Here is a 27,896-nt window from a genome sequence, read left to right on the forward strand (position 1 = left end):
GTAACGGGTGCAAATTATGAATCGATAAAATAAATGGTAGACATTGGTAGAAGTACAACTATTCAAAAACCATAAAAGGTTACTGGACTTTAGCAGGAAACATCAGGAGGTAATGGCTTCAGTATCAGAAGAGGACTACACCTGTCCTGTGTGCTGTGACATCTACAAGGATCCAGTTATTATGTTGTGCAGTCACAGTGCATGTAAGGCCTGTTTGCAGACATTCTGGAAGTCCAAGGGATCCAGAGAATGTCCAGTCTGCAGGAGGAAATCATCAATGGACGACCCACCCCTTAACCTTGCTTTGAGAAATGTGTGTGAGGCATTTCTGAAAGGGAAAAGTCAGATAACTTCAGCAGGGTCGGAGGTGCTCTGCAGTCTGCACAGTGAGAAACTCAAGCTATTCTGTCTGGAGGACAAACGGCCTGTATGTGTGGTGTGTCAGACCTCAAAACTACACAGAGGCCACAATGTCTGTCCTATTGATGAAGCTGCAACAGACATGAAGGTAACAGTGAGCAGATAGCTGTGATTACTTTGATATTCTATTTTGTGTGTGCGCATGCTTATATATGATCAAATTGGTTCATGTGAACAGGTATGCTTTTTATGTTCTATGTTTTATAACTCTATGATTACTATGTACTGTATGTTTGTCTACTACAAAATGTTGTATACTGTTACAGTATGTCTGCATATTCATCCAACATGTACAGTACAATCCATGGCTGTCATGGTTCCATGTCATTGATCCGATAGCCTATTAGTCCGACATCCAATCAGTCCGACCACACAGGTTAAAACTATGCCCAAACCAAAACAATTCTTAATCCTAATCATGTTCGGTCGCCATGTTCTGTCAGAGTACAATTGTTTCAGCGTTACACTGTAATTGTGTAAATATTCACTTTCAGGGTCACTGTGCAGGAAATGGTCAAAAAAGGTACTGCAACTATGCTGCTCATTGAAACTGGGCTGCATATTGCCAAATTTGATCTTTACATGAAAGTTTACTAAGTAATAAACAAATATTTTCTAGTATGGTCCAAGTACAGTCATTTTTGCAGCTAAAAATGGCTATTTTTGGAAATTCAAAATGGCAGACCATGGAGAAGATCCCCCTTTTCATGTATGTTATGCAATTTTTCCAGTCATAATGAATACTTAGAATTTGATGCTGGTGGTCAGTATTTATGAAAAAGGTAACATTAGTCAATGGGCAGCATGAATTCTGGAATAAACTAAAAATCTTACACAGTGTCCCTTTAAGTTAACTGAAATCGCCCAAGCCAAAACAATATTTAGCCTTAACTGTCAGTAATTTGCACATGTATTTTTTGTCTGAAAAGATGTGTCCACATGTACTACAGCCTGAGCGTTGTGCACATCTGTCAGAGTAATGGGATGTTGGACTAATGGGATTCTTGTTGTTTTCCTCTACGGCTTATTGTCGGACGTATGGGCTGCTGGACTAATGGGCTGTCTGACCAATGGGCCGACCCTGATGGAAATCCCTGTAAAAACATGAATGTGTGATGTGTAGGCCTATCAGTGTATTGACATAATAAAGATATGACAATAAAACTCTTGTACTTGCCTTTCAGGAGGAACTCAAGATCAAACTGGAGCCCCTGACAAAGAAACTGGAGACATTTAAGGAAGTTAAACTCATCTGTGACCAAACAGCAACTCATATTAAGGTAAGATATGTAAGAAATTAATATTAGCATCACATGTGTATGGTAATATTATTTTAAAAAAATATACATAGATGTACATAGTTTGTAATATGACAGTCTCGCATAGCCTGGTGAACCAGCGCCACCCGCTGGACGGCAAAATGTTTTGTCTACGGGTGGGTCTGGCCTCGCATAATGATTCAATGAAGCCAGAATGCCATGAATCTGGCAAACCTATTACAGCGCAAAGATGTGTTATGAATCAAAGCGGGCAGGGTTTTGAGGGAAGGTTGTTCTCATCAACAATCTTCGGATGTTTTATGCATCGAGGCCAGACTAAATTAGACATCCACATTTAGTCTGGTTTATCAGGCTAAGTCTCACATCCTCTCTTTGTTAATCCAGACTCAGGTCCAGCAAACAGAGAAGCAGATCAAGCAGGAGTTTGAGGAGCTTCACCAGTTTCTACGAGATGAAGAGGCAGCCAGGGTAGCTGCACTGAAGACGGAAGAGGAGCAGAAGAGTCAGATGATGAAGGAGAAGATTGAGAAGATGAGAAGAGAGATCTCATCTCTTTCAGACACAATCAGAGCCACAGAGGAGGAGCTGAAAACTGACGATGTCACATTCCTGCAGGTAGAATTAGGTTATTTGGTTACTATTAATCATTAAATGATTTTCAAGCTTCATTTACCAGTAATATTAGGAAGGCCATTATGTACAGTATTGTAAAGACCCCTTTACCCCTTCATCACCTAAAGCATACTCTATTTCTAAATTGATGCCTGGACAAAATGCCATTATTATGGAGAATGTGTAAAGCTGAAATGGAAATAATCACCACACACGTAGGCCTAAGCATATTTACAGCGCTTGCTCCATATACTACACTTAAGCAGGCTATGTACTAAACAGACCCATACTGCACTTTATCATATGGTTCAGTGCAGCAGTTCCAGCAGTAGCACATATCAGGGTGGTGCAACGACAGCCAGTGCCACTATTGTTTGGATTTTTTTGTTTTGTCTGTTTATAAGGGACTAAAGAAGCATATTCATTACAGCATGGCAACCACCAATTACTAATTAATGTATAGGCTTAAATGCTGGTCCTCCGCCTGACGTTTGAGCACAAAAAAACTCCTTTCACATTTAGCATTTTCAGTCGATCTTTCAATGCTGAGAAAGTAAGACAATAATGTGTGGAAGTATCCGTGATCAATAATGAATTTGAATGGGGGTTTATGATGGTGTGATGTATATAGCAAAACATCCAGCATATGATGACATCTGAAATTAATAACATGCAGTACATCTTCCACTCCTGCTGTACAGGCTTTCACTTTTGCTTTTCACTGCCATCATTTTATTTCCCTCCAGAACTACAAGAGGACAATGAAAAGGTGAGTAATGTGCCTCCCGTCTCTCTCTCTCTTGTGGATCTGAACCCAAACCCACTCCTGAATGTTATTCCAGAGCCCAGTGCACACTGCAGGATCCAGAGAGGCTTTCAGGAGCTCTGATCAATGTGGCAAAGCACCTGGGAAACCTGAAGTTCAGAGTCTGGGAGAAGATGCAGGAGATTGTTCAATACAGTGAGTATAGGCTTCTCTCTCTCTCTCTCTCTCTCTCTCTCTCTCTCTCTCTCTCAAAAACAATAAACAACTAGACTGCCTGTGCAGTCGCCTTCGACTGCTTAAGGTATATCCCCGAAACGCGACGCTTCCAGTCCCCCATCATTCCTACCACTCCCGTCCACCATTTCGTAAACGTATATGATACATACAGACGTGACATGACGTGCATAGGCTTAAAACCAAACGACTATTGTGAAAATGAAGCAAAAAATGGGGCAAATGGTAATACTGTTTTAATGGTTCAGTGGATATACCACATTAGGTACAGTGTAATAACCAGTGTAACAATATTTAATACAATGTAATTTTTTTTACTTACATCATGTGTTTGTGCGTAAGTGGTATTACATGGTATTGCATATTGTTACACTGGTATTACACTATATTACATGGTATTGCATACTGTTACACTCGTTATTACACGGTACCTGATATTGCATATTGTTACACTGGTATTACACTAGTATTACATGGTATTAAATATTGTTACATTGGTTATTACACTGTACCTAATATGGTAGATTCACTGAAATGGTGAACCATTAAAATAAGGTGTTACCGGGCAAATCAATCCACCCAGTCAGAAGTTATGGGCCAAATGAAAATTCCGCCATTTTGAAACTGTTGTCGTCCAAACTCGAATCAGTTCATGAACCTACCCTAGAGCATTCACACACAAAATCTGGGACAAATCCATCCACCCGGTCAGTAGTTATGGGCCAAACAATAATTCGGCCATCTTGAATTCAGCCATCTTGAAAGTGTTGACCTCCAAACTCGAATCAGTTCATGAACCTACCCTAGAGCATTCACACACAAAATCTGGGACAAATCCATCCACCCGGTCAGAAGTTATGGACCAAACAAAAATTCGGCCATCTTGAATTCAGCCATCTTGAAAGTGTTGACCTCCCAACTCGAAGCAGTTCATGAACCTACCCTAGAGCATTCACACACCAAATCTGGGACAAATCCATCCACCCGGTCAGAAGTTATGGACCAAACAAAAATTCGGCCATCTTGAATTCAGCCATCTTGAAAGTGTTGACCTCCAAACTCGAATCAGTTCATGAACCTGCCCTAGAGCATTCACCCAAAAAATCTGGGACAAATCCAAACATCCGTTCAAAAGTTATCGCGTTAACACGAAAGACCTTACGCGGCGGACGCGGCGGACGCGGCGGACGCGGACGCGGACGCGGACGCGGACGCGGCGGCGGCGCACGCAAAACCATTACATCCCCGACGCTCCGCGTTTCGGGGATATAATGACAATAAACCAGGTGTGTGTTTTTCCTCTCTGCAGCTCCTGTCACTCTGGATCCCAACACTGCACACTCAGGACTCATCCTGTCTGAGGATCTGACCAGTGTGATATGGGGTGATGAGATACAGCAGCTTCCTGATAATCCAGAGAGATTTGACTTGGCTGACTGTGTCATGGGCTCTGAGGGCTTTAACTCAGGGACACACTGCTGGGATGTGGAGGTTGGGGAGAGCAATGATTGGGTCCTGGGTGTGATGACAGAGTCTCTCCAGAGGAAAGGAGGCATAGGCCTTATGAGTGGCCAGTGGCTAGTGGGGTGTGGTGTTGGTAAATATGCAGCAGAGGCTCCACCTCATGAGTATCACGCCCTCACAGTGCAGCAGAGACCCCAGAGGATCAGAGTGCAGCTGGACTGGGACAGAGGAAAGCTGACCTTCACTAACCTTGATAATAACACACACATACACACCTTCACACACACTTTCACAGAAAGAGTGTTTCCAACCTTAAATGGATTTCCTCTTAAGATTCTACCAGTAAAGGTGTCAGTAGCAGCAGAGATGCTGAGTTAAATATGACATCACTGGCTGTGGAGAGTGTGGACATTTAATTCATCCTTCTTGTAAAAATAATTGCCTTTGAATAATTTTATGATATAATAATTTGAATAATGATAATAATTAGAGATGCACCGGATCCAAGATCCGGTTCTGGATCCGGCAGGATAATAGGGTTTTTCACAGGATCCGGATCCGGTTCCAGGATCCAGGATCCAGTAGCCGAGGCTTTTCAGTCAAAATAGTTTGAGCCAACGTGATAAAAATGGCCCACGTGTGCGAGTAGGCTATGTGTTTCAACCCTTTCGTAGGATCCGGTATCCGGTTCGGGATCCGGCAGGATCTTAAGCAGTGGATCCGGTATCCGGCAGGATCCTAAAAATCAGGATCCGGTGCATCTCTAAATACAATACAATACAATACAATACAATACAATACTTTCATGTCACTTGTATTGAAATGTATGGCCGTTGCAAAACAAGTGTGCAGAAGAAATGTGTGTGTGTGTGTGCGTGCATGCGTGTGTGACTGTGATGGCAAGGTTGCATGGGAGATGTGTAAAACTAAAATGGGTCCGTGGCCACCCGAACACAAGGGGAGGGTTTTAACTCTCGTAGACACTGCTGGGATGTGGAGGCTGGGGAGAACCCATAGTGGGGTATTGGTGTGATGACAGAGCCTTTTCAGAGGAAGGCAGGCTTCACCTCCATGAGTGTATGCTGGTTTGCTGCTTTGTCTATAAAGATCAATATGGAGTATGGGCCTCACCACAGCCTGACTCTGAGAAGAGTCAGAAGAGAGGAGAAGAGTGCAGCTGGACTGGGACAGAGGGAAATTGACATTCTCTGACCCCAACACACACCTACACACCTTGACACAAACTTTCACTAAGGAACACTAGAAAGTTTCCTCCATAGACACTAACTGTCCATGGCCAGGGTAGCAATGAGTTCCAAGTGTTATGAAGCTTCATAAGGTACTATGAACTTGTAGTGTGAGACATAATGATCAATTTGGAAATTAATAATGTGCACAGCAGGGTGCCATAAGCATTACGACGCATGATCATAAAATGATCATGATGCTTTAAGATTCCGATACAGAGATGCACATTATAATACATTTATCCTTAATAAAATGGAATGCTGACCTATACACATGCACAGAGGAGACAACAGGAAGAGAGAAAAGACAGGAGAGAGAGTCACATGCAGCGACTCTACACAAAACATTGTAGGCGCATCTATTGGTTAGTCTGTCTGTTGACACTGGTTTGCTTTTAAAGGGACACTGTGAGATTTTTAGTTGTTTATTTCCAGAATTCCTGCGTCCCATTCACTAATGTTACATTTTTCATGAATACTTACCACCACCATCAAATTCTAAGTATTCATTATGACTGGAAAAATTACACTTTTCATACATGAAAAGGGGGATCTTCTCCATGGTCCGCCATTTTGAATTTCCCAAAATAGCCATTTTTAGTTGCAAAAAGGACCATACTTGTACTTGGACCATACTAGAAAATATGTGTTTATTACTCAGTAAACTTTCATGTAGATCAAGTTTGGCAATAGGGAGCCTAGTTTCAATGAGCAGCATAGTTGCAGTACCTTTTTTGACCATTTCCTGCACAGTGTCCCTTTAAGGATTCAAGAATATTTATTTGTCATATACATAGAGACACTTTCGTGTCACTTGTATTGAAATGCATGGCCGGTGCAAAACAAATGTGCAAAAGAAATGTGTTCTCAGTCTCTCAGTTCTAGCTCTATGACAACACTCAGCTTTCCAGATCTCAATTTTTTGAATAGTCCATATCCCAGGTGTGATTGGTCTTTGAGAATTTCATGGGCCCTAGAAAATACTGTCTTAGATGACTTTCATGGCTGGCAGAGTTTGACGAATACAGCGCTCAGCAGAGCGCACTATTCTTTGTAGTTCATTCTGTATTAGGCAATATTATATCTAAAGTTGTTCTTTGTTGTTTTCTTTCTTTTTAGGAGGGTTTGCAAGTGACATATAATCGATTGGCATGAAAGTTGTATCGACACTTGTCATTGTTTTTCATGTATTCATTTATGAATCACAATGTTCTGAATAAATAATAATTTCAACATTAAAGTTGGTTATTGAATGTCGGTAATTTATCATACACATACTCATGTGTTTTCTTTTTTTTAATCTCAACCTCTCTGAGGTTGTGTGGGAAAGAGTTGGTGATGATCAAACTTGATGAAATTGAAAGAACACACCACGCATCAGTAAATCTTCCTTGTCAGAGCAGAATTAGCTAAAGTAGTTACATGACAGCAAACAATAAAAAAGTGATCTACAGTACTTTGTTATTTTTGGCATGGTCTCCGCCATATTTGATCTCAACATTCTACAGGACATGGCATATAAACCACCGACATTTCATTGTGATGTGTTAATGAAAGTAATAAATAATAGTGAATCTGTGGATATTAAATTATCCCTCCAAATATGTCATGTCACCTATGTGTCAAAGATGTGTGAGAACAACAGACACATTGACAAATTCCTGTTCTTTCAAACAAACATAATGTGAAATCTGTTTCAATGTGTTTGTGCAGGTGCGTGTGTGCGTGCGTGCGTGCGCATGTTTGTGTTTGTGTGTGTGAGAAATAGAAAGAAACAGAGAAGAGGGTGTGTGTGCTTGAGTAAATAATACATGTGAGTGAATACAAATTCAGTGCTTGCATGTTGTACATGTAGGTCACATGTTTGTATGTTCCTAATGAATTTAGATGAGTTTATGTGTATGCACCGTGCTCAGTAGTGTATCTACAATCAACCTATGTGTCTGTTTTAGTCACTGCAAACCTGTTAAACCTTGATAGCACAATATGAACAGTAATAACATCAGTGTGAAGCCATAGAAAAAGGTTTTATCAGCATATGAGGCAGGATTGACCAATCAGGATCCAGTATTGCTGGAGGACCTCCCTCTGACTCATCAAGTCTGAATGAGGAAGTGAAAGTGAGAGTCAGGGACAGACTGTTGTTTGTCGTCCGACGACAAATCTTTTTATCTGGAGCAGCACTATATTATTATGTACTGTTGAAGTAATAGGAAGGAGAGAAAAGGAGTCGTACACTGAAGCTGAATGCTGGTCAGTGAAACTGTACTAAAAGCCGAAAAGTTGTAGTAATAGTACATTGGTAGAAATAGAAGTATTAAATTGCCTCCAAAGGTTTGGACTTTTAAGAGCAAAACTTTCAGGAAGTAATGGCGTCGATATCAGAAGAGGACTACTCCTGCCCTGTGTGCTGTGACATCTACAAGGATCCAGTTCTTATGCTATGTAGTCACAGTGTGTGTAAGGCCTGTCTACAGCAGTTCTGGAAGACAAAAAGATCCAGAGAATGTCCAGTCTGCAGGAGGAAATCAGCAATCCACGAGCCACCCCTTAACCTTGCCTTGAGAAACGTGTGTGAGGCGTTTCTGAAAGAGAGAAGTCAGAAGCTTTCAACAGGGTCTGAAATGCTCTGCAGTCTGCACAGTGAGAAACTCAAGCTCTTCTGTCTGGAGGATAGACAGCCTGTGTGTCTGGTGTGTCGAGACTCTAAGCTACACAAAAATCACGAGTTCAGCCCCATCAATGAAGCTGCAGCAGACATGAAGGTATGATGGATTGAATGGCACTGTGTTAACACTTTGACATTGCAAATGTGTATGGGTGGGAGACGTGACGCCTTGTTTTTTCGTAACATTGGTTAAAAACCTACAAAACTGTTATTTTCCTTTAAAAAACAAATGTCAATGAAAGAAGATGTGGTACATTATGTTTCATATCAGTCTTAGATGAGAAGAAACATTTTTGTTAAGATTTATGTAAAGGTTTATATGTCAAATTTCCTGCGCTGTGACTGTAACATTAATGAAACAATATATAATAATATATATATAAATTAACCAACAACATTTTGAATAATGTATGAAGCATTTGGCATGATTGCATAAATCTTAACTTTAGATTAAGATATGTGAATGTGGAAAAAACTCAAGACAGTAATATTAACTACAAGTTCAATTTCGTAACACAAATTGCGTCCTGTGGGGTGACATGTACGTCAATGTTTGTGAATGGGCAGCTGCAAGGCCAACTACAAGGGTCTTAAAGACTGGCTCCTAACCAGTCAGTACCTCAGTTATTGGAGAGTGCTGTGGAAGTTTAAGGTGACTCTTAACCTCTTAATATGTCTTCATATTGCAATCTTTCTGTCACGCAATGCTTAGGTTCATTTTATGGTGTCCTGTGATGTGACTGCTCTTATAGGAGGAAAAAAAAGTTTTTTTATTAATGAAAACACATATTAAGATTAAACACAATATCATTATCAAGTTAGCATGAGCTCAGATGTCAGTCATGTATACAAAAGGATTAAAATGGCCATAATGCCGTGAATTCCCTGTGGTGTGACTCCATTTTCCTGCGGTGTGACATGCCTATGCTATGTGTTGATGCAGGACACATTTTCCCAAAAATGGCAAAAATAAGGTGAAATTCCACAGACCACTAAGTGCTTTATTTTTTTCTATTTTTTTTCCAATTTTTATCCAAAAAATTTTTCAGGAATTTGAAAAACTTTTTTTTTTTTTTCCGTTACGCCCTTAAACGTCAACCACCCGTATCCACTCTCAAATGATGTGTGTTTATATAATGTAGTAATCTAATAGGCCCTATGTCATCAATGAAGACCAGTTACTCAGCCGATAAAGCAGTTAATGTGTGTGTTTGTTTTTTCTGGCAACATTTGATCATATTTCAGGAGGTACTCAAGATCATACTGGAGCCCCTGAGAAGGAAACTGAAGACATTTGAGAAAGTGAAACTCATCTGTGGCCAAACACCAGCTCACACTACAGTAAGATATTGAGCTGTTCTAAGAGATGAATATTAGTGCAAGATATTTGTAGCCTAGATTTCATTACAAAGTATAATTCAAATAGCCTCGTATTCTGTGTAATATTTTCTGTGTTAATCCTGACTCAGTGAGTAGTGTTGATTGTCTAACACATCTACTGAATCTAACAATATGATAACGTTGGCTTAATCCAGACTCAGGTCCAGCAAACAGAGAAGCAGATCAAGCTGGAGTTTGAGAAGCTTCACCAGTTTCTACGAGATGAAGAGGCAGCCAGGATAGCTGCACTGAGGGAGGAAAAGGAGCAGAAGAGTCAGATGATGAAGAAAAATATTAAGAAGATAAACAGACAGATTTCATCTCTTTCCAACAGACTCAGAGCCATAGAGGAGGAGATGGAAGCTGATGATGTCACATTCCTGCAGGTTAGAATTAAACTACTGGGTCAATATTGTTATAATGACTTGCAAGCTTCGTTTTCAGTGACATGTGGGATAAATTAATATTTAGTTGAAAAGCAGCACTCTCAGGTGTAATTCCTGTATTTTATTGTAGTGGGTTAGCAAGACAGACAGACGTTTCGGACTAAGCCTTCTTCAGCGTCTGTCTGTCATGATAACCTACTAGAATAAAATACAAGAATTACAAAGCGGATTCCAAAAAAGTTGGGACACCTGGTGTTTTGTGAAAATTTTCAAAACATAAAATCTGTTAACAAGATAGGCCATTGAGCAAAGACAACATATCAGTTGTAAAATCCAAGCAGAATTAGGCTATTGTTTTGAGGAAAATATGTGCTCATTTAAAATTTCACCCTGGCAACAAATTCCAAAAAAGTTGGGACGGGGCCAATAAAATGCTTTTAAAGTTGGCAAAGGAAGAAACTTAGCCGTTAAAGACTGATGCCATGATTTTATTGAAAAATAGATATTTTTCTGTGTGAGACATGAGTTCAGCAGCTGACTGCAAGCTGATCATTTTATCACCTGTTTACTCTTATTATGTAACCACACTGTTGGAACATTGTAGAGAATGCAAATTGCCATCCTTTTGTGCAATATCTAAAGGCTGCGCTTCAAAATATAATGCTTTGGTGGCTATGTATGCGGTTTTAAATAGGTATCTACCATTCAGCATTCATTTTAATCCTCCACATGAGTAAGAAGACCATAAGCAAGCCACTACTGCACCTCCTTACCATCATCAGGGGCATCGCCAGATCTATTTTACAGGGGCACATGCCTGTGTATTGATTTGCTGTGCCAGTTTCACAAAAAAACAACCATGCTAGTTTAACATACAGAGTAACCCACAGAATGCGCACAAAATAGTGCACATGTACTTGCAATCATACAATCAATTTAAAAGCTATTTGAAATAAATAACAGCAATTTTGTGTTTTGCTCACAAGCTTTGCGTGCTCGCATTATCTCTCGGTGCCCTTCTGTGCCCCTGTATAGCATTAGGTCAGATGACGCCCCAGACCATCATATACGCTTTCTTTCAGACTGATCACTGAATCAAGCTGAAATATTCATCCTCTGTGTAACCGATCTACATTTCTATTTGCCACATGCAACACTGTTAAATGTCTACTACGTCATGTGCATTTATCAAGTGTTATGTTTATGCTCATTCTTTCAACAGCTGTCATTGTTGAAGTGTCACAGTATGCTTATTGACAATGGGTATTTCATGATCTCATAACTGATACAATGATTTCACATAGCCCTACATTACAGACATGAGCATTATATTTATATATTTATATTAATTTTGATAATTCAATCTTTCTGTGTAATAGACCAGTAATTAGTTCCTCAACATCTTCACTTCTGAGTGACACAGCCTTTCTGTAATGGTCTTTCATTTATGCAACCATATTAGTGGCCACCAATATAGTTCCTTTTATGATATTCTTTCTTGTGTTATTTTTTGTTTTGAAAGAAATATCTAACTATTATAACATGTCTCAACTTTTTGAGATTTATTGTATGGGTATTTTTTGAATGAACACATTTCCCTCAAATCAATTATTTTGCAGTTGATATGTTGACCTTGTGTTATTGGCAATATAATGCACTGATTGAATGTTTTGAAAAGGGCAGCATTTTGCTTTTATTCACAAAATACCAAGTGTCCCAACTTTTTTGGAATCCACGTTTGTATACCAGAGAGTGCAGTTTTCTACTAAATTTGAACATTGCTGTTTGATAAATGAAGCCATTGCACCTTCTCAGCCTCATAAAACCATATGTCTTACATTCCCATAACAACTCAATGGCTAATTGCTTAATAGTTGTTTCGTAGGCATGCCATTATGAAGGGAAATGTGTGAAGCGTCAATTGAAATTGTCACCACACAACTGCACATATTGTCCAACGTTGAAGCATACAAACACACATAATGTCCATACTACAGTATACTGCACTTAAGACTGTTGAAGTAGGTGCATCACGATATATACACTGTACTGTATATACTGTGCATGGTTGACTATGGTATATATGTGGTGATATATGGTGTTGAGGTTGCAACATTGAATGTTGATATGAGGTACTGAAAATGTTCAAATTACTGTCAACAGGGGTGGGGCTAGTGGTGTCACTGGGAAATATACTGTATGACAGTAATTTAATACTTGATGTGTTGTTATTTTCCATAGAACTACAAGAACACAGTGGAAAGGTGAGTGATGTACACCCCCCCCCTCTCTCTCTCTCGTGAGCCCACAACAGCACTGACTCCTGAATGTTATTGCAGAGCCCAGGGCACACAGCAGGATCCAGAGAAATTGGTACAAGGAGCTCTGATCAATGTGGCAAAGCACCTGGGCAACCTGAAGTTCAGAGTCTGGGAGAAGATGCAGGAGATTGTTCAATACAGTCAGTACACACACACACTTTCACAATTTTCACACCATTTTTTTAGTTTCATCTTAGTTTTTTTTAATCTTCTACTATTCTTATATTATATTCTCATTTTATTCTTGTGATTTGGCTGGGGAAGTCCCCATATAGTGACATATTCTTGTGTGTAAGCTTTTCTGTAATGGGTCACGGGACACTCAACATTATTGGAAACATGTGCATCTACTTGGTGTGGCTGCTGAACAACAAATATGAAATTGCATTTGCTGGACAACAAGACAATGGAAAGTGGACATCTGGCCATGCGGGACCCCACGTGCACAAAAGAAGCTGACGACATGGACTGGGACTGGGAGAGGGAAATGGTTAAATAGGGTTGGCTTTTGTATCCACTTCAGAACTTGCTGGGTGGAATACTTCCTGTCTCCACGCAGTAACTTCTCCAGCCGTTAAACAATAAAATCTGCAGTGCTTACCATCTGAGTTGCTTGTCTGCCGATATTAAAGTTATTACTACACTACCCTGCTCTCGCAACCTACACCAGTGGCTGGGAACAGAACAAGCCTGTGACCTACGGTGTCAGCAATGCCTCACTGCAACATGTCCTGTTAGGATTTGGGACTGCACGAACGCAGAGGAGATTGAGATCATTTCCTCAGGAAGCTGGCCGAGAAAATGTACAAACAGCAAGGTGTGAGGCGAACAGAGGAGAGACAGGTGGATCCCAACACAACATCCAGTTCCTCAGACAGGGGGGATTGCCTGCTGGAACAGGAAGAACATGTACAAAGAAATACCCTAACTACTTTTTTTCCCATTATGAAATGATGGTGGTGCAAGAGTGATTGTGTGACGATAAACCAGATGTGTGTTCTTCCTCTCTGCAGCTCCTGTCACTCTGGATCCCAACACTGCACACCCACGACTCAAACTGTCTGAGGATCTGACTAGTGTTAGACGTGGTGATGAGATACAGCAGCTTCCTGATAACCCACAAAGATTTGATAAGTATCACAGTGTGCTGGGCTCTGATTGCTTTAACAAAGGGACACAATGCTGGGATGTGGACGTTGGGGACAGCCCATGGTGGCATGTAGGTGTGATGACAGAGTATCAGAGACAGAGGAAGGGAGACTACACCTCTGAGTGTGGCCAGTGGTTTGTGTATTATAAAGATGGAGAATATGGAGGAAATGCCCCACCACATCCCCCCACTCTCATCCCAGTGCAGCAGAAAATCCAGAGGATCAGAGTGCATCTGGACTGGCACAAACACGAGTTGACAATCACTGACCCTGATAGTAATACTCACCTACTCACTACCTCACCGTTATTTTTTGAGGGAGTGTTTCCATACTTTAATGGATATCCTCTAAGGATTCTGCCAGTGAAGGTGTCAGTAGCAGCAGAGAAACTGAGCTAGATAGGACATCACTTCCTGTGGTGGCAGTAATAATGAGCTTCCAGGGTTATGAAACTTTTAATGATTTATATTCCCTTATAAGTGGGGTATGATATTCATGTTGATGCATTGATGTATTGTGAATCATTGTGAAACATTATGAAGAATGAATCTGATATCAGAAACCATTGGATAAATGCAACTCTCTGGTTTATACGTGTGCAGCAAGGGAAGGAGGGAAGAAATATTCAGGAGGAGGCAGAGAGAGAAAGAAAAAACTGCTGTGGTTAGGGGTGGGTGGTATGGCCAAAAATGTATACCTCTGTATAATTTTAGCCACGGTATATATCACGGTATGCCTGTTTTATATTTGTGTAAAATTGAAGCATTCCGTTGCAAAATGTCCAAAACACCTTTTTTTTACTTTTACATTTGCAATTTTTTTTACATTTGCATTTTTTGAATGTGTGTGAATTCTTGCCATTCAAATGTTTTGAAAACAAAGAAAAACTATGAAAAATGCATTTTGCAATGCAATGCAATGCAATAGGCTACAACACTGTCATTTTCACTAAGTCTAGAAGGGGTTGAACTAGGGAAGGGAAGGGAGGGAATGTTAAACTGAACATGGATTTTATCCAATAAATCGTTCATTGGACCTTTTTTCTATTTCTGGAGTTGCTGAGGGTAATTTGGAAATGTGTGCTTGCATCTGTGATTATGCCAAGCCTAATGGTTAAGCTGTTATTGTTAAAGTTTAAAAAAAACGAACTTTCACATGAGGCAGCTAGCAATGCATTGTAGAACTAATGCATTTAAATGGCAGCTATCACTGCAGCAGCGGTTAGCGTGCTAACGTTAGCGAAATCGCTAAATCACATTTTAAACAGTGAACAGTCATTTAAAGGACCAGTTCAGTCAATTTCAATATGCTGCTGTACTGCTCATGCAACCCTTGACTTGTCAGTAACCGGTGATGCCATATTTTTCGTCTCAGGCCTTTCTGAGATATGAACTAGGCCTACCGTATTCTAATGGGGGCAGCGTTTGTTTACATTTTTTTTTTTAATTAACATAGGCCTACTCCAAATATTTTCCCAAAAGGTACCGCTGTTTAATAGTCGTCTGCTGATGTTGTGCAACGTTTTGGATGTTTTTGGGAATAAATAAAAAAAAAATTGAAATGTAAACAAAGCGTTGCCCCCATTTACAATGACCAGGATCTCAGAAAAGGCTGAAGAAGAAGGAAAAAGAACTCTCAGGTACTGACAAGTCCAGGGTAGTGTGAGCATTACAACTGCATGTTAAAATTGACTGAACTGGTCCTTTAAGTTACTAACACCCAGTGAGATATCATGAATGATATTATCTCAACTGGACGCAGTAACATACAGTTAGTAAGGCTGGCGCAAATTTAAAGCAACCAGTGTTAGCAGCACATTGATTTAGCACATTTCTGTTGTCAGACACCAGCATTGAAATGAATGACTTGGGCTGTTAGCTTGCTAACTTGCTTTTCATACACCACTGTACATTAAATTGTGGAGACCAGAATCGAAATCACATACGGTTTTAACAATAGTTCACTACACTAACTATATATTTTACACTTCATGAGACAGTCTGGTGGATGTTCAAAACGTTGTCTATTACATTACATTACATTACACTGAACTAGTCCACGACCAACGATGCGATGCTGTCATATGGACGGAGGTCCGCGGCAACGAAATCAACGCATTTCTCCACTGTCTTTTCCTTCAAAGCCTCTGACACTTTTGCTTTGTTCCCTCTGAATTCCAACAATTGTTGTCCTTTTAAAACAGTACAGACATGACGATTCAGGCCCGATGTACCTGATTTGTGACCGCTGTATGTGAGAATCTTTTGGCACTTGTCACAACTGGCAAAGGGCAGCTGATTTCCTTCTGCGTCATACACGAGTGAGAATGACTTCCAAATATCTGATTTCAAAACTTTCAATTTTTTCACAGTGAATGTTCCTCTCTTTAGACCAGCACTTACTTCTGAAGCATTATGTGTTGTTTCGCTAGAGGAGCTCTGCTCTTCTGCCATGATCGGAGAGCAGAGCGGAAGAGCCAAAACACGGAAGAGCAGAACAGAATCGGATATGCGAGATTACACATCCGCAAATACAGTATATTCCAAAATGTTTTTATTAATAGAAAGGCTACCAAACACAATATCCAACACATTGTGATATATATAAATGATAGACAAAGACTGATAATTTATGACTTTATTTTACATTTTAAAACACGGTTTTCGTTCGCGGGACTGCCTCTCATCACCGTTCCCGCCTGCACCCGCACTGTGCGCTCTCCCTCCCGCCCGCACCCGCAATGACCTTTCAATATTTGTCCCGCGCCGCACTGCTTTAGGTCCCACGAGTCCCCCGCGGGAGTGCAGGGCTCTACATCCCACCTCCCACTCTTGGGGAATGTGCCATTATAATCATGTCATGTCACCTCTGAGTGCGTTACAATATGCGACCTTGCCTCCTCCACTTGAACTTGTCTACTGGTCCCGCCTCCTGGCCCCTCCTCCGTGGAGAAAACGATAAAGTTTCCCAGCCGTCAGCCTAGCCACAACAACTTTTGAGGGACTGTTTTTCATTCACCATCCCAATTGCAAATGAGAAAAAGACTTTATAGTCAGGGTCAATTTCCCCAAAAGATGAACCCTGAAGGCAAATTGTGTTAATTTTTGGTATACAACTGATTTAGGGGTATTCAAGGGTGCTGAATCCAAATCTGTTGTATACCGGGCACAAAAATGTACGGAAATGCCTCAAACGGGCAAAATCCAATATGGCCGCCGACACCAGGTTAAAATCTCGCAATCTTTTCTTTTTTGACTCAACAAGGGTATGAAATGTGGAAAATAGACTTATTTTTATGTTTTCACATATGGTGGACAACCTCATTTGCATCAGAGGTAAGGTCAGGATTGAGAAAAAATGCTTAATAATTGGCTGGCTGCTTTTTAAAAAACAGGGGAGCCTCATATTGTCAACGATTTTTAGCACTCTGACCAAACTTTCAATGAGCCACAGAAAATAATGTCTTATGGTCTTTGTGAACACCAATATACCAAAATCTGCACTGAACTGGTTACTTTTCACTGAAAAAAAGAAGATGGTGTTACCTATTTCCATTCTTAGTTACTGCAGTACAACATGGATGAAGCCTCCCAAAAAAGCACTGATTTCTGACCCAAAAATAGTTACATTCTGTGTCCATATTTTTTCTTTCGGACAAAGTTGCCTTTATAGAGTGTTCATGTTTGTATTTCATGGATTTTGAAATAGTCATTTAAAATCGGTCGTATACCAGGCCAAAAAATTCCTATAATGCTTTAAAATGAAGGTATTCTTATGGTCGCCTCACCAGAGATCTTGATTAAAACAAGGTGAACTCTTTAAAACATTATGTAGCTTTATGTTTTCTTTTCTCACATGGGGAAATATGTATGTATCAAATTAAAATTATAATCAAAGGGAGTCAGTGTATTTCAGGCAGTGCTGGTAGTCTGATTCATGTTTACACCATTGTTTTTTCATGCAATTAATGGACAGGCTATTTCTATTGAAAATGTTTTGTCTATTTCAATTGTTTATGCACAATTAAATGCGTCACCTCAGCCCACTCTTCCATTATGACAAAATTATACACAGATAAAGGCCTGATTGCTGAATGTACCTTCATCTAATATGAGTATCTGTTTTGGGGAAGTTAATTGTCTGCTTATCTTTTAGTTGCCTTGCTTAGATTGAATCCTTGAACGGTTGAACGGTGAAAAGTGGGAACAAAAGGCATGTTGATGTCAATGTGAATATTTACTTTCTTGATAGTTAGGTATTCCAATCATTCTCAAGCTCCTCCTCCTCAGTGATTGGCCCCCTACATGTTTAGACACTACATAAACACCATGCAATACATTGGTGCGCTTTTGCTGGCAGATGTAGCGAAAGCAAATGGAGTTGTTTTTCAGTGAGAGTCACTAGTCATAGGAGTCTTTGATATCTCATCAGAAGACACCACAATGCTATATTGTGCCCCACATTATCAAGCCAATGTACTGAGGCAGGCTCCACCATACTATTCCACCCTGTCCTCCTGTCGTCACTGAAATGGGATGGATGAATTGAATGTGCATTGTCCCACTTACTCTGTATCTGCCATTCACAAAGCATGAACAGACATCACAATTTGTGCTTGCCCCAAGGAGTGCCCTTCATCCCCCTATGGTTCTGCAAGAAGAGGCATGGGAGTTAACAAGGAGTCATTTTCAGTTGCTGCAAATTCAGATTCTAGATTCTTTTTATCGTCCTAAGAGAAATTTGTCTTGGGCATACATAGCTGTCGCATTTAAGCAAACTCCTTCAAAATCACTGGAGAGGAGGAGAGGTGATTGAGAATAAGTTAACCTAGGGCTCTGACTTCTACTCCAAAGGGCTTGGATCATAAGTGGGACAGTCAGATCATACCTATAACCCTAGTGATGGTCAATATCACGCTGCCTTCCCCTTACTTGCACTTCACCCCCATGGTGTCCCTCATTCAACTGTGCTTCTCCCATCCAGTGTGCTCCATCATCTAAGCTTCACCTATCACTTGGGTCCCTCACATGGGATTACAACTCACTCATGGGTGTGCCTCCCATGGCCACAAAGCAGGCATCACACTTCAGGCACTTTGGTCAGTCCATCACGTACAGTAGATAACCTCTAATCCTTCGGATTCGCCCTGATCGCAAACCACAATACAGTAGAACCAATCAGGATCACTGATTTTTCAGAGATGTGACATAGTCAAAATGTATGGTGGTGAGAAGTTAAATAAGTGAAAAAGCAGTTCTTTCAGCAACAATGGTAGCTGCAATGAGTCACTTTTCAAATCTGTGAATAGTTAAAGCACAGTTCAGACAAATGTGACACAAAATGTGTCATAAGTGCAAGGATTTCTTTAAATAAATCCACTCTTTTGGATCTCTATGCCTATGGCGTAGCTCCAGATGGAAGTTGCTGTGGTCAGCAAAAGGTGGCAGGCTGGTATACAGAGAATAATTTCTGTATCTTTTAATGCAAAGAAAACCAAAGAGATAATTGCGGCCTTCAGGAGGCACACCTACAGGAGGAACAAACTTAGCCCCTCTCTAATCCTCCTGCTGCATCAACTGAGCTAAAACATTATCTAGGACAGCCTCCAACCCGGTCCTCAGCTCTTTGCCTTGCTGTCCACTTGGTACAAGTGTGTCCCACCCCCCCCCCCCCCCCCCAACACCACAACACCCCCCCCCAACAACACCCCACCACACACACACCCTCCCCCCCCCCCCCCCCCCAAACAACCCCACACCCCCCCCCCCCCCCCCCCCCCCCCCCGCCCCCCCCCCCCCCCCCCTCCACAACACACAACCCAACACACACACACCACACACACACAACAAAACCCCCCCCCCACAACACCCCCCCCCCCCCCCCCCCCCCCCCCCCCCCCCCCCCCCCCCCCCACCCCCCCCACACCCCCACCCACCACCCACACCCCCCCCCCCCCCCCCCCCCCCCCCCCCCCCCCCCCCCCCCCCCCACACAAAACAACAACAAAACCCCCCCCCCCCCCCCCAAAAAAACCCCCCCCCCCCCAAAAAAACACACAACTACCCACACACACACACACAAAAAAAAAAAAAAAAAAAAAAAAAAAAAAAAAACCCCCCACCCCCACACAACCACCAAAAACTCCCCCCCCCTCAAAAAAACAAAAAAAAATAGCAAGGACCAAACAACGCAACAAAGGGCCATAACCACATTTCACACACAAATGCACAGAATGACCATTCATTGGTATCCCTCAATCCAATGATCTCTTTCCATCCATCTGGTGTTCTGCAATAGACTAATTGATACAGCACAACATATTGAACTGAGGTTTGAAGTACCGTAATACAGAATGAACATGAGCAATGCAAAATGGTTGTGTTTGCAGAGTGGGCCTCCGCTACTGTAATATCTACATTGAGCAAGACAATCGATCTTGGATACCAATGAGTATGACTTTTGGATACCAATGAGTATGACATGAGTACCAATACATGAGTATGTCCTCTGTGTATATATTCACACACACACATGCGCACACACACACACACACACACACACACACACACACACACACACACACACACACACACACACACACACACACACACACACACACACACACACACCGTATGCACTCCCTGCTCTGTTCATGCTTTTTTTGGCACTAATAATTGTATATTCTGCTCACCTAAACTGTTTTGTGAATTAAATGTGTGCTCTGAAGTGTGTTGCTTTGAATCTCATTGAACATGTGCATAGTGACTAACACCATTCTAATCTATTCTATTCTATTCTATTTTATTCTATTCTATTCTATTCTATTCTACACATCAGCTCGCCACTCAATCCTCCTTTATTCATAGATTGAATGAGCACATCAATAAAATTGGCAATTGTGATTTCCATTGTAAAGTTGTATAAAAACAATTATTTAGGCAGACTTGTGTGTGCACTTACTTTTATGGTTGAAAAGATGGGAGCATGGGAGATGGTTTGAGATGGAAACATTTCATCATGGTATAATGCCTCAATTATTGAATTGAAATCTGCCTGAGTGTATATTAAAGCGCCTGTATACGTGTACGTTTGTGTTCCAATAAGAATGTCTTCTCTGCCACACTTGTGTGTGTATGTACTCTCTCATGGGTGGGTCCGTACCGACATGCAATGTTATGCTTGATTGTTATTTACATTAAGAGTGGCGAGAGGGTGATGAGGGAGTGAATGTAGTGTATGTGGGTAGCAAGTGTTGTCTTTTCAGTGACAGTGTTCGTATTGTAATGGACTCTACCGGGGGCCTATTCGAAAACAAGGTATGTTATCTAAGATTTAATTAATGCTGAATTAAATGGAAATATTCCAATATAAATGATCAATGTATTAACAGTCTTAAACATGTACAGTATGCAGGTCTAAATCATGTCTTTTCATCCAAATCTTAAACCCCAGCACAGAAATGAATTCCCCATGTATGAAAACCTATAGCTGGCATAATATATTTAAGAGTTGACCTTGTTTAATCAAAGACATGTAGGCCTACTGTATATCTCTGGTGACGGCGGCCATATTGGATTCCTTCATTTTGAGGTACTATGGGATTTTTTGAGCCTGGTATACAGCAGATTTGAGTTAAGCATCCTTCAAAACCCATGGAAATGCTGTAAACCAAACATGAACACTAAAAAGACACTTTATCCTGGAAGCAAAAATATGGACACAGAGAAGTGTAGCATTTTTGTGTCAAAAAACAGTGCTTTTTTGGTGGTGTCATCCCACGTTCTACTGCCAATAACTAAAGAATGGAAATAGGTAGACAAATCTGACCTTAAATCTGATGACAAAATGGGGTTCCCCTTTTGAATCGACTTAAAAATAGTCTTATTTTTCATATTATACCTTGTTTAGGTCAAAAAGAATAGGATTGCGATGATTGTAACCTGGTGTCGGCCGCCTTATTGGATTTTGCCCGTTTGAGGCTGTCCGTACATTTTTGCGCCCGGTATACAGCAGATTTGGATTCAGGCACCCGTGGAATACCCCTAAATCAGTTGTATACCAAAAATTAACATGATTTGCCTTCAGGACCTTAAATAAGCACATTTTCTGAAATTCTGCCTAGACTATTACAATTGAGCTTTTATAAGATATTGAAATATAATGCTATTGTCAGTGATGTCATCATGACATATTACTTCCTGGTACGAGGAGACAAGCACAAGTGGAGGAGGCAAGGTTGCATATTGTAATGCACTGTCTGTGTCAAAGACGTGTGAGAACAGACAAATTCATGTTCTCTCAAATAAACATGATGTCATTGCTGTTTCAAGAGTCTATTTATTTGTATTTGTGTCTCTCTGTGTGTGTGTGCAGTGGTGTAGTGGGGATTTTTAAAGTGGGGGTACGTGATTTTTAACATCATCAAATAATTAGGTAACTTATCATGTCAAACCCCCCAACTGTCCTTAATCTACCGTCATTGCTTCTCTGTTTTCATCTGTTTGGTCAATTACCTGCAATACTGCCATGTGATCATTCCTTTTTGTATTCAAACATGGGCAGAAGATTTTTTTTAAAAAATCTCCCTTCAGGAGAAGTGGGTGGACTGCGTACCCCCGCGTACCGCGCCCACTACACCCCTGTGTGTGTGTGTGTGTGTGTGTGTGTGTGTGTGTGTGTGTGTGTGTGTGTGTGTGTGTGTGTGTGTGTGTGTGTGTGTGTGTGTGTGTGTGTGTGTGTGTGTGAGTAGACTAGTAAAGCCTGATTGCGCAATATTAACAGCATTCACCGAAGCCAGTGCGAAGCCATAAAAACAGGTTCACCAACATGTGATGCAGAATTGACCAATCAGGATCGAGCATTACTGGAGGACCTCCCTATGACTCATCAAGTTTGGATATAGGAAGTGCAGGTGAGAGAATCTGAGACGGACTGTTGTTAGTCCTCCTTTCTTTTGCCTTTATAACTCAGGTACAATTTATGAATTGATAAAAATAATAGTGTGTTGGTAGGAATAGAACTATTCTTTAAAAGCATCAAAGGTTAATGGACTTCAGCAGGAGAAACTAAGAACGTAATGGCTTCACTATCAGAAGAGGACTACACCTGTCCTGTGTGCTGTGACATCTACAAGGATCCAGTTTTCATGTCCTGTAGCCATAGTGTGTGTAAGGCCTGTCTGCAGCAGTTCTGGAAAACCAAAGGGTCCAAAGAATGTCCAGTTTGTAGGAGAAGATCTTCCAGGGAGAATCCACCACTTAACCTTAATTTGAGGAATCTATGTGAAGCCTTTTTAAAAGAGAAAGTTCATAGAGCTTCAGCAGGGTCTGAGGTGCTCTGCAAACTGCACAATGAGATACTTAAGCTCTTCTGTCAGGAGGATAAACAGCCTGCGTGTGTGGTGTGCCAGACCTCAAAACTACACAGAGGGCACTCATTCAGTCCTGTTGATGAAGCTGCAACAGACATGAAGGTATGACTGATGAAATGGCTGCATTGTGTGTGTGTGTGTGTGTGTGTGTGTGTGTGTGTGTGTGTGTGTGTGTGTGTGTGTGTGTGTGTGTGTGTGTGTGTGTGTGTGTGTGTGTGTGTGTGTGTGTGTGTGTGTGTGTGTGTGTGTGTGTGTGTGTGTGTGTGTGAAGTGAAGTGAAGTGAAGTGAAGTGAATTCATCTACCTGTGTAAACAGTTGAAGCACTTAATTTGTTTTTCAGATGGAACTCAATGTCAAGCTGGATACCCTGAAAAATAATTTGAAGACATTTGAAGGCGTTCAACTGTCAATCTGTGACCAAATAGAAACGTATATTAAGGTAAGATATTCAGAAAGTAATTGTATTGTTACTTTTATTACAAATTATTGTTTAATTTTATGATTTTATGACCCCCTGGAATGAAAAAAAAATCTGGTCAGTTGCCTTGATATTAATGTCTAGTTGTGTAAAGAAAAGTGTAGTTGCACAAAATGTTACTGTTTTACAAAGTTTTACTCTACGTCAACTTTGTATCACAAACTTGCCTCCTTTTAGCATCGAGGCATTGCTTCACCCCATTTAAATCAGGCCTCGAACCCCTCAATTAAAGGGTGCATTTCTTACATACGATTTGGATAAAAATCCAATATTTTTCTGTACCCTATTATTTGTGTTAATCTAGACTCAGGTTCACACCACAGAGAGGCAGATCAAGCGGGAGTTTGAGAAGCTTCACCAGTTTCTACGAGATGAAGAGGCAGCCAGGATAACTGCACTGAGGGAGGAAGAGGAGCAGAAGAGTCAGATGATGAAAGAGAAGATTGACAAGATGAGCAGAGATATGTCATCTCTTTCAGACACAATCAAAGCCATAGAGGAGGAGATGAAAACTGATGATGTCACATTCCTGCAGGTAAAATGAACATAATGGGTTAGTATGTATTGTAAATTATTATAATGATTTAAGGCCTCATTATCCTCTATACCAGTGAAAGGTGGAGGTTTGAATTAATGCAAAATATATAGTATGTTGTTGTTAACACATGTGTGAAGTGAATTCATATACAGTAAAGGTGAAACCAGAAGTTTACAAACACATCAGAGACATGCGTTCAGGGCAAGCAGGGTAGGCATTACTTGCCCTAGGATGACTTTCTTAAAAATTAAAACCAACACGTGTTTTTAAAAATATTCTTGTGCGTTCACATGCATAACAAAAGTTATCTCACGAAGCAAAGCACTCAGGCTTGGGCAGGTTTCCGTGGCAACGTGCAGTCCTGGCTGGTCGCCTCGGATATCGAATGCCAGGCAGCCAGGGTAGGCTCGCTTCGGCTCTGCTTGTCTTGACCTCAACGCTGCTTATGTAGAAGTGTGCGTGTTCTCTATCACATATTATCTATCACATAGACCGTCAATGGGAGGCAAAAGCAGCCCCAGCCCCTCTCCCCTCGCTGAAAAAAAGGTATTCCGTGATTCACTGCTTACCCTACCATACACCTGACCGCACGTCACTGATGTACATACAGTACATACATACAGTACATACATACATACTCCTTCTCTGACTTTAAATCAGATTAAACCTGACCAGTTTTAGGTGAGTTAGGATTATTAAACTTGTGAAAGCCCATAGGGAAACTCCAACTCCCATTGTCATTGTGACACAGCACTCCACAGCACACAAGTGAACACTGCAAACAACAAAATTGCATTTATGCCTCACCCGTGCAAGGGGGCAGCCCTCAGTGGCGCCCCATGGGGAGCAGTGCGGTGGGACGGTACCATGCTCCGGGTACCTCAGTCATGGAGGAGGATGGGGGAGAGCACTGGTTGATTACTCCCCCCACCAACCTGGCGGGTCGGGAGTCGAACCGGCAACCTCTGGGATACAAGTCTGACGCCCTAACCGCTCACCCATGACTGCCCTATTAATAGAATTTGGTCTAAATCCCTTTAAACTTAATCAATTGGATCAAACGTTTGGGATATCTTCCTTAAGCCTTTATTTATCCAGTTTGGCAATATGCATTAGGCCACTGTCCATTTCGAAGAAATTTTAGCTGTTACATGTAGTTTTCAGATTGCAAATCGGTGTTAGAGATATACCAAAACGGATGCACAATATCTTTCAGTAATATAATATCTAATGCTTGTTGTTTTTCTACTGCAGAACTACAATAGCCTTGTGGACAGGTGAGTGTTGTGCCTCCTGTCTCTATGTCTTGTCTGTGTTTCTGAACCCAAACCCACAGCAGCACTGACTCCTGAATGTTATTTCAGAGCCGAGTGGACACTACAGGATCCAGAGAAGCTTTCAGGAGCACTGATCAATGTAGCAATACACCTGGGCAACCTGAAGTTCAGAGTCTGGGAGAAGATGGAGGGGATTTTTCAATACAGTGAGTACACACACACACACACACACACACACACACACACACACACACACACACACACACACACACACACACACACACACACACACACACACACACACACACAGAGAGAGTTGTGGCTACTTGATTCAATTAACCACCATGCTGTGTATTGTTTAACCATTTTTTAAATTTAAAATAACAGAAGACAAAAATAGGGAAGATAAGACAGATAGAAAGTCACTGTGCCCTGACCAAAACCATCCCTAAACCTAAACTGTCAGTAAAGCAACATTTCTGCTGCTATACTTTTGCCAAGAATGGCGAAATGAGCAAAGGATTGGCAAATTTGTTGCGAAATTTTGCCCAGACCAATACCATTCCTAAAACTAACATATCATATAGGCTAGCGTCGAGGAGCTATGCGTTAACCTGCGAAGACGTAGTGCACGCACATGATAGCTGGTTGAAATCTGTGTGTTTGTAAGGGATAACGGCCGATGAGGTGACCGGTTATACAAGGTTAATGGCGAGGTTAATGGTGACTCCGAGCTCTGGCGATGTACGCAGAGACAGAGTTGCCTCCGCCAAGACATTTACCTCGTATCACCGGTCGACCTCGAAGGTCGTTATCACGCTTATCTGCACTTTTTTACTCTCTTGTTGTCTGTAAAGTTGTAGGAACCATGTCAATTGCAACAGAATCTTGTGAGTAAGATAGACACGTCGCTATGCGAGCGTCGCGTCTAGAATCTTCATTTGGTATGCGAACGTTGTGATTATTTAATTTTCCGCAGACCATGTGCATGATTTCCTTAGGTAGGCCTACCGTCAGCATTCCTAGCGAAAGTTTTATGCGCATCTAACGCTTGATGCACGCTTGACGCCTGACCGGTTCTCTGGGATTAATGGCCACCCCATCAGTCAATCAGAAAAGAGAATTCCATTGCGTAGGCAAATAATCTTTCTTATTTGTCATGATGCCATGTTGAGGGTGGACGGAAATTTAAGTGAAGTGAGCACAGTCAGCATGACACAGCTGAGTTGTGTGAAAGTAAGATGTGTGTTCTTCCTCTCTGCAGCTCCTGTCACTTTGGATCCCAACACTGCCCATTCACAACTCATCCTGTCTGAGGACCTGACCAGTGTGAGATGGGGTGATGAGAGACAGCAGCTTCCCGATAACTCAGAGAGGTTTGATAAGTATGCCAGTGTGGTGGGCTCTGAGGGCTTTAACTCAGGAACACACTGCTGGGATGTGGAGGTTGGGGAGAACACATCGTGGAGTGTGGGTGTGATGACCCAGTCTTTCCAGAGGAAGGGAGATCTCCTCTCCATGAGTGGACGGTGGATTGTGTGGTATAGAAATGGTAATTATTTTGCACGTGCCCCACCACAGCCTACCAATATGCTCACACTACAGCAGAAACTCCAGAGGATCAGAGTGCAGCTGGACTGGGACAGAGGAAAACTGTCATTCACTAACCCTGATAATAACACACAACTACACACTTTCACACACACTTTCACTGAGAGAGTGTTCCCATTTATTAAGATGGGTTGTGATGTCTCTCCTCTGAGGATCCTATCAGTGAAGCTGTAAGCAGCATCAGAGATATGACACCACTTCCTGTGAGCAGTGGAGCAATGATTTCCCAGTATTATGAAGCTTTATGATTCATTATAAAATATTGTGAAGCATTTTGATAAATGGTGAAATTAATTGTGTACACAGCAATGTATCATAAGCGTTATGAAGGCTCATGAGCACGGATCTGATACAGATGCATGAAAGGCAAATCAAAGGGAGCTCTCTCATGCACACAGGCATGCACGCACGTACACACACACACACTGATATGAATACATGATGTAAGTCTGTGGACAGTTAATTAGTCGCTAATAATGTTGTTCCCAGAGGATAGTCATGAGTTCTCAGTGTTATGAAGCTTCATAAAGCATCATGAGCTATTATGAAGAGTTATGAGCAGCATTGAATGTTCATCAATGTATCATCAGTGGCATACCATAAATAGTATGAAATGTTATGAATCATTGTAGGCCTACATGACATGGTACACATGCATGCCTGATTAAATGGAATAATCTGATGCATCCCTG

The 27,896-nt window shown here is 41.3% G+C and overlaps 2 protein-coding genes across 4 annotated transcripts; both read left to right on the plus strand.

Moving 5' to 3' along the window:
* On the plus strand, nucleotides 1-27,890 carry LOC134461160 (zinc-binding protein A33-like). 2 transcript variants are annotated; one of them, XM_063213924.1, is made up of 6 exons: nucleotides 1-508; nucleotides 1,605-1,700; nucleotides 2,085-2,315; nucleotides 3,059-3,081; nucleotides 3,155-3,273; nucleotides 26,858-27,890. In XM_063213924.1, the coding sequence occupies exons 1-6, from the start codon at nucleotides 113-115 to the stop codon at nucleotides 27,376-27,378; spliced, it is 1,386 nt and encodes a 461-aa protein (XP_063069994.1). In that variant the 5' UTR covers nucleotides 1-112; the 3' UTR covers nucleotides 27,379-27,890. The 2 variants fall into 2 exon arrangements, with proteins under 2 accessions (XP_063069994.1, XP_063069993.1); XM_063213923.1 differs by lacking the exons at nucleotides 1-508; nucleotides 1,605-1,700; nucleotides 2,085-2,315; nucleotides 3,059-3,081; nucleotides 3,155-3,273 and adding exons at nucleotides 22,714-23,401; nucleotides 23,641-23,739; nucleotides 24,083-24,313; nucleotides 25,571-25,593; nucleotides 25,681-25,799.
* Nucleotides 8,180-15,596, plus strand: LOC134461159 (E3 ubiquitin-protein ligase TRIM35-like). 2 transcript variants are annotated; one of them, XM_063213920.1, is made up of 6 exons: nucleotides 8,180-8,788; nucleotides 9,937-10,032; nucleotides 10,227-10,457; nucleotides 12,699-12,721; nucleotides 12,797-12,918; nucleotides 13,792-15,596. In XM_063213920.1, exons 1-6 carry the CDS (start codon nucleotides 8,393-8,395, stop codon nucleotides 14,325-14,327), a joined length of 1,404 nt encoding a protein of 467 aa, XP_063069990.1. In that variant the 5' UTR covers nucleotides 8,180-8,392; the 3' UTR covers nucleotides 14,328-15,596. The 2 variants fall into 2 exon arrangements, with proteins under 2 accessions (XP_063069990.1, XP_063069991.1); XM_063213921.1 differs by lacking the exon at nucleotides 9,937-10,032.
* Nucleotides 27,891-27,896: the final 6 nt, after the last annotated feature.

Source organism: Engraulis encrasicolus, chromosome 13 (assembly GCF_034702125.1).
Source record: "Engraulis encrasicolus isolate BLACKSEA-1 chromosome 13, IST_EnEncr_1.0, whole genome shotgun sequence".
NCBI classification, from domain to species: Eukaryota; Metazoa; Chordata; class Actinopteri; order Clupeiformes; family Engraulidae; genus Engraulis; species Engraulis encrasicolus.

Coding starts and splice junctions, on each gene's coding strand:
- LOC134461159 (XM_063213920.1), top strand. CDS start 8,393: ATGGCGTCGATATCAGAAGAGGACTACTCCTGCCCTGTGTGCTGTGAC. Junction 10,033..10,226: donor AAACACCAGCTCACACTACA/GTAAGATATTGA, acceptor GGCTTAATCCAG/ACTCAGGTCCAGCAAACAGA. Junction 12,722..12,796: donor TACAAGAACACAGTGGAAAG/GTGAGTGATGTA, acceptor ATGTTATTGCAG/AGCCCAGGGCACACAGCAGG.
- LOC134461160 (XM_063213923.1), top strand. CDS start 23,006: ATGGCTTCACTATCAGAAGAGGACTACACCTGTCCTGTGTGCTGTGAC. Junction 24,314..25,570: donor ATGATGTCACATTCCTGCAG/GTAAAATGAACA, acceptor TTTCTACTGCAG/AACTACAATAGCCTTGTGGA. Junction 25,594..25,680: donor TACAATAGCCTTGTGGACAG/GTGAGTGTTGTG, acceptor ATGTTATTTCAG/AGCCGAGTGGACACTACAGG.